This window comes from Bos grunniens, chromosome 4 (assembly GCF_055505025.1).
Source record: "Bos grunniens cultivar Pamir isolate PY7600 chromosome 4, Bosgru_T2T1.0, whole genome shotgun sequence".
NCBI lineage: Eukaryota > Metazoa > Chordata > Mammalia > Artiodactyla > Bovidae > Bos > Bos grunniens.
Window position 1 is genome coordinate 99721301 of NC_141168.1, and position 6915 is coordinate 99728215.

Here is a 6915-nt window from a genome sequence, read left to right on the forward strand (position 1 = left end):
AAGGTGGATGGGCAAGACCTGCTACTCTCACACTCCATTCCATCCAAATTAAGTAAATGATTAAAACTCTGAAGGCCTTTTTAAAGAAGTAGGCATCATTATTCTTGGGGGGAAGCACTGCAGAATATCCATTCGGGTTCCTCTGAGGAAAGAGCCAATTCAGAGGGGCCAGAGTCGTCATTTATAGGGCAAAGGGACCGAAGGTGCCTACAAGAGAGGAAACTGGCAGGAGACATTTCAAGGATTCTAATGAAATCATGTAATTCCTCAGATGAAGGTAAGAACCTGGGCAGGTTATAAAGGAAAAGGAAGGAAGTCAACAAAGTGTAAATCATTACTGAGACAATGGGAGTTGAACCCCCTTGGGGATCCCTGGGGAACACTGTAAAGCAACCATCTCAGTTCTTGCTTGAGGCTGCTGCTAGGAGACATAAAGCCAAAGGGCACAAGGACCTGGTGTGGTCAGCTCCACAGCCAGAGATTGCCCTTGGGCAAGGAGATGCAGATGTTGGCCTCTGAAAGTTAAGCACAAATTCTCTGGAATAAGAAAGAATGAGGGGAGTTGGCCGGCACCAACAGTGTTTACGAAATTTGGAATTGTAACATGATCAATGTGTAGTTTTCCAGAATGATGCTGAAATCTAGGAAAAATCATGATTATTTGATCAAGGGACTGGATTCTTAAAATGGTTTAAGCACAACACAAATACTTCATTTATAATTCCTGTGATAGTAGATCTTCTGTAGGATAAAGTACATAGCAGTGAAAACAGTCATATGAGTAGTAGTAATTCTAAAGAGTTAATCTAACTGTTCAACAAGAAATCTTAAAATTTTTGCCCATTGTCTTGCATGTTTTATTAAACTTTTCTTCCACACGATCCATAAACGCACTGTATGCACCTCGCCGCCTTCTGTGTCTCTTAAGGAAGATGGTACAAAGGAAGTTAGTGAAAGCAAGCATACATCAACTTTAATTTTCATTTATCTTTTAAAAAATTGCTATTTAATAATCTCTGGCTTTAAAAACTTGCTCCATATGCCAAACGCACATCTTGTTCTGTTTGTACATGCAAGACTATTCAAAGAAGCCTAATTTGTCCAGGGGAGAATTTGAGGCATAAAATGTATTTCAGCATCTTTTTCAGAGTGTTTGGGAGAGCCTTCTTGTCAGGCATTATTTGAGTGCAATACACTCAAAATGGGCTGCTCCAAAAAAAGTGGGAGTAAATTAGAGAAAGATTTCCCACAACATTTAGGGTTCAATCTGGTGGGCTGCTGTCTATGGGGTCGCACAGAGTCAGACACGACTGAAGCGACTTAGCAGCAGCAGCAGCAGCCACTATGTCAACTATCTTTGATATAAGAAAAAAAAACACCTCAAATACTAGATAATCCGTTATTTGCATTTTAAGTAAAAGCAGAAATCTGAATGCTTCACTTTTAAAGATAGGCATATCTTTCACTATAACAAATGAAAAACTCCTGCATTAAAGCCATTGTTAACAACAATGCTATATACAAACCACAACAGCTATGGAAAAAGAGGCAAACTCACTGTGTATGAAGCGGATTTAACGGGCCAAGGGGCTTTTGGTAAAATTAGCTTTGAATCCCAGGCGCATTCACGAGGCTTGTAGGTGATAAATCTTTCTGTGCTGTTCTGTTGACCATTTTTCAGCAATGGGCATCCACTTACTAGAGACAGGAAGACAAATGAGAAACTTAGCAGTGACATGAGTCTTTGTTCATGAAGTCTTTCACAAGATGGTCTCATTTTTGGAGATCAGGACCCAGGAGCAGTAAATTGCTGGGCAATTTATAGGTGCAAATCTAAATTAAAAATTGCTTATCCTTTCTACTATTTCTGCTGGAATTAATTTTGCCCTTCTCCAAACATTAGTTCAAATCCCACCTTATTTTATTTCCTTGGGAACCTCTTTAAAAATTTTTTTCTCAGTGGTTTTGACTTGAAGGGCATATTTTGCATTCTACCTTATATTTGACTTAGAAGTTTCCTAACATCAAAGACTTGGTCTTATAAAATATTTTTGGTGTTTCCTTCCATAGTGATTTAGACACGAGGAAATTTGAGGTGTACCAATTTAATTATGTACCTAGACAAGGCCTTTTAAATTTAATCCATGCTAAAATGTGTACATTATTTGAAAATAAATTATCTTAATTTTACAATTATAAAATTATTTGCTACTCATTTTGAAAAGAAGAAAATAAAATTCAACCATTATCCCACTACCCAGAAACAACCATTGTTAACACCTTATTGGTTTATAATTGATATGTAATTATAATAGTAAATACAGTATGTATTAACCTTATCCATATAAAAGTACTGGATTATACAGATTAAGTCTGCATAAACACCATACAAATGGCACCATAATAATACTGCTGCTGCTGCTGCTAAGTCACTTCAGTTGTGTCCGACTCTGTGCGACCCCATAGACAGCAGCCCACCAGGCTCCCCCGTCCCTGGGATTCTCCAGGCAAGAACACTGGAGTGGGTTGCCATTTCCTTCTCCAACGCATGAAAGTGAAAAGTGAAAGGACATCGCTCAGTCGTGTCCGACTCTTGGCGACCCCATGGACTGCAGCCTACCAGGCTCCTCCGCCCATGGGATTTTCCAGGCAAGAGTACTGGAGTGGAGTGCCATTGCTTTCTCCGATAATAATACTAATGGTATGTATATTACCATGTGCTAGACAACATATGCTTTACATACATTATTTACTAGGTGCTTTACATATGTATGGGCTTCCCTGGTGGCTCAAATGGTAAAGAATATGCCAGCCTTGCAGGAGACCCAGTGATTCAATGCTCACAAAAATTTTATGATGTAAATTCAACTATTATCATTCCCATTTATAGGTAAGGAAACCAAGATATAGACAGCTTAGGTAATTTAGGGCAGTGAGGCCAGGATTCAAAGCTATGCATCTTGCCTCTGGAATCTATTTTAACTCATTGGTTCTCCACGCAGAACACACTGAGTTATCACTCGATTTTTAGTAATTTTTAGTAATATATTAAAAGTTGTGGATAACAAAGCATATGGATTTTTGCCATCAATGAACTGAGAATTTAAAAAATTTACTGTATCATTAAAGGTGATAAGGAAAAAAATACCTTTTAAATTATTTGCCTTTTAAAATATTCCTGTTAAGATATAATGCAGAAAGCTTATGTTTGCCACGTTTATAACTTTATGATAACAACTTACCTGTACTTAAGTGTTGTGACTTAAATTTTAATCCAAAAGGATCCTTTTCATAAGTCGTCACAAAATTTGGTAAATTACATTCGTTCTAGACATGTAAGAGAAGATTGTGCTATTACTAAGAAATATTGTTTCTTAATGCTAACATTCTACTTGGAATTCAGTTTCTCCAAATATTAAATATTTCACCAGTAAAATGTATTCTGAGGATTTTGCTGTATCATTTAAAACCTGCATATGAACAGTTGATGTAATAATCCAAGATTCCAGACAGTGTTTAACCAATTCATTTTATGGTGGCGTGAGAACTTCACTTATCCTTCTGTGAATAATTTAGAAAAGATATTTTAAACAGGATGAAATAAAAAGAATCTATTCAGAATTTAGCAACACAATCTCAAATGCAAATAGAATTACATGTTTTATTTCTAGAGCTGAATTTATTTCAGGCAATAGGAAAAATGTTGAATAGAGCTAAAAATGATTTGCTAAGACTGGAATAGAATAAATATTGATTGTTTTTAGTATATTATAAAACAAAGTTTTATTTAATATGGCTTAAATGCACCAATATGAACTAAAATAGAATTTGTGCACTTCCCAGAATCTAATCAAATAAAACAACACAAACGTCTCTGCTTGAAAGCTGAATCAGTGTGACACAAAGAAGAATGAACTTGGGGATGCGATGCAGAAGTTAGACAAGGTTCTCTTCTTAGTGTTTCTAGTCCTGCCACAGCAAATAATAAAATATTAAAAGTCCCAAAGGAAACTCCTTAATACAAAATTTTTTATCTTTCATCAAATCCAATGTGAAGCCAAGTTAGTTTAGAAAAAAAATTGTCAGCTGTTTAAAGCTGTAACAATACTGACATCTGGTGGTTGTATAATTTATATCTTGCTGCCTCCCATTCACTCTTAAAAAGCAAATTAATTGACATAAAATTTAAAAGTCCCAGATTGGGATTGACATATGCACACTAATATATATCAAATAGAAAACTAATAAGAACCGACTGATAGCACAGGAAACTCTGCTCAATGACCTATATGAGAAGAGACTCTAAAGAAGAATGAATATATGTATATTATATATAACTGACTCATGTTGCTATACATCTGAAACACATTATAAATCAACTATACTCCAATAGAACTTTTTAAAAAGTTCCTCATTCCTTGAACTTTTACTTATCCAAGTCGTGCAATTCTAATTTTCAGTTCAGTTCAGTTCAATCACTCATTCGTGTCTGACTCTTTGCAGCCCCATGAATCATAAATTAAATAATTTAAATTAATTTAAATTAAACCAATTGCATTTGATATTTAATTGACCTCCCCTCATTTACAAAAGGTAATATGTTTCATTTACTACAAACATAAGCATTTAGATGCCCTGGATAAGTAAATAAAGTTATAGATCAAAGCTTTTTTAATTTCCCAACTTTTATCCTAATAGCTCCTAAAAGTTCACTTTTATTGGGTACCTCAATATTTCCAACTTTGTTGTAAGAAATTTGTATATAATTGTCTCCTTCATTACTTAAAATAACCACATAAAACATGTAGTATTTTTATCCCAATGTACAAGGAGAGAAGCTTAACAACTTGTACAAAATTATTAGAAAGTAAGAGATCTAGGATACTCAATGCTCTTAACTGTTTTCCTATATTTTCCACTGGAATAAGCTTTTTCCTTTTTCTTTTTTCTTTTTTAGATTTTCTGGTATTATCAGTCCTATTGCTTCTCTCTTTACCTAGCAAGAGTCATATTTATGTGTTAGATTATAGACCTAAGTATAGGCTATATTCATGTTTTAATGGAATTATATTTTGACCTAATCGCATCTCCTTAAATATTTATTTCCCACCAGAATTTTAAATTAGAAATTCTTGCTCATATATTATTCAAAATATTAGAAAGACTCCAAACCATTAGAAAGATTCATTGAAGTAATACAATATCCCCTCTTTGTCAATTTTCATTCACTCATCCATTTGTTCCATGATTGATTCATTACTAGACAGTAAACTCCTGGAAACAGTTTTCCAAACATACTTCAGTCCAAGATCTTCTTGAACCCTTTCTTGAATGGCTTTCTAAAGCCATCCCTAAACTGGTCATCCCTTCCAGCAGATAAAACCCCATCAGAAACATCAACCAGGATCTTGCCTCTCCTTTGCCATTCGTTTATTGCTGAATTTGAATTGTATTGTTGCATGAGAAATACTGCTGCAACTTTATACACATTATATTCACATATACTTTTTAAGTTCACATAATAGTTGTTATAGTTAAGAAATGAATAAAAATAATATATTTTCCCCGTATCTGTTTTAAGTTATTTAGAATCAAATGCTTTTTTTCTACCTGTCGAAAGTCAGGTGGTTTTGGATTAAGGTATACACCATTTGGATATTTTCCACTCTCCACAAACATTAACTTTGCTTTATGTGAATCCAGACGTGGAAATGTAGTTATAAATTTAGGAGATACGGCCTTCTTGGGAGGATTCCTTAGGCTGGGAAGGTGAACCATTTTTCCTGGAAAGTCAGGGATTTTTCTTCTTTCTTCTTGCATGATGGTCCTTGATGGCTTTTCTGCAAGCCTCAAAGATGTATAGAGTTTATAACTAAAGTCAGGAGGCTTTATTTCCCAAATGTTGACTTTTACTTCAGATTGTGGTGGTTGCAGTGCATTTATTTTCCATTTGGAATTGAGATCTTGCATGAGACAGTGCAGCCTCTCTGCAGTATCCCTGCGTCTCCTACCTGTCTGGGACGCAAGGGCGTTTTCACAGGTTGAAATCTGCAACAGATATGGAAACTGGTGAAGTATGCCACTGTAGCAACAGTGTATCGAATATTTTCTCTCTGGGCCAGGGTAAGCTCTAAAAGATTTATGAAGCAGGAAAAAACAAAAGCTCAGACATGATAGGGAGTGTGTGGAGAGGTGAAGAAAGTATTGTGGTGGCTGCAAGTATTTATTCAACATGTTTGTCACAGCAGTTACTGAGCTAGGGGCTAGGAATTCAAAACAATTAACTTGAAATCCATATCCATAAACAAGTGAGAGAAATTGGGAGAAAGGAATAAAGACAAAAAATAAAACCTATGTAATATGATAGATACCACAATAGTTTCATGAATGAAGATAAAAAATAAAGCCTATGAAATCTGATAGATATTACAATCATGTTAAGAGAGGCCTGGGAGAGTGCACAGCTAGCTCACTCAGGAAAATAGAAATGACATTGAAAGAAAAGTTATCATTTGCGCTGATCTTGAAGAATAAGGAGAAATAAGTCAGGGGGGTAAAGTAAAGAAATAGCATTTCACCAAGGCACAGACAGTATGGAAAACTTGTCATAAGCTATTTCTGAGGTATCTGTGGCCATCTCTACCACGATAAGTGTATTGGGCTTCCCTCACACCTCAGTTGGTAAAGAATCCACCTGCAATGCAGGAGACTCTGGTTTGATTCCTGGGTCTGGAAGATCCCCTGGAGAAGGGACAGGTTACCCACTCCAGTTTGGGCTTCCCCTGTGGCTCAGCTGGTAAAGAACCCACCTGCAATGTGGGAGACCTGGGTTTGATCCCTGGGTTGGGAAGATCCCTGGATAAGGGAAAGGCTACCCACTCCAGTATTCTGGCCTGGAGAATTCCGTGGACTGTA

At 36.0% G+C, this 6915-nt stretch overlaps 1 protein-coding gene across 1 annotated transcript; it reads right to left on the reverse strand.

Moving 5' to 3' along the window:
* Window positions 1-814: 814 nt before the first annotated feature.
* Window positions 815-6234, reverse strand: C4H7orf78 (chromosome 4 C7orf78 homolog). Its single transcript, XM_086398071.1, has 4 exons — window positions 5611-6234; window positions 3243-3327; window positions 1559-1698; window positions 815-922 (listed from the first exon to the last, which is right to left on the reverse strand). The coding sequence occupies exons 1-4, from the start codon at window positions 6232-6234 to the stop codon at window positions 815-817; spliced, it is 957 nt and encodes a 318-aa protein (XP_086254197.1).
* Window positions 6235-6915: the final 681 nt, after the last annotated feature.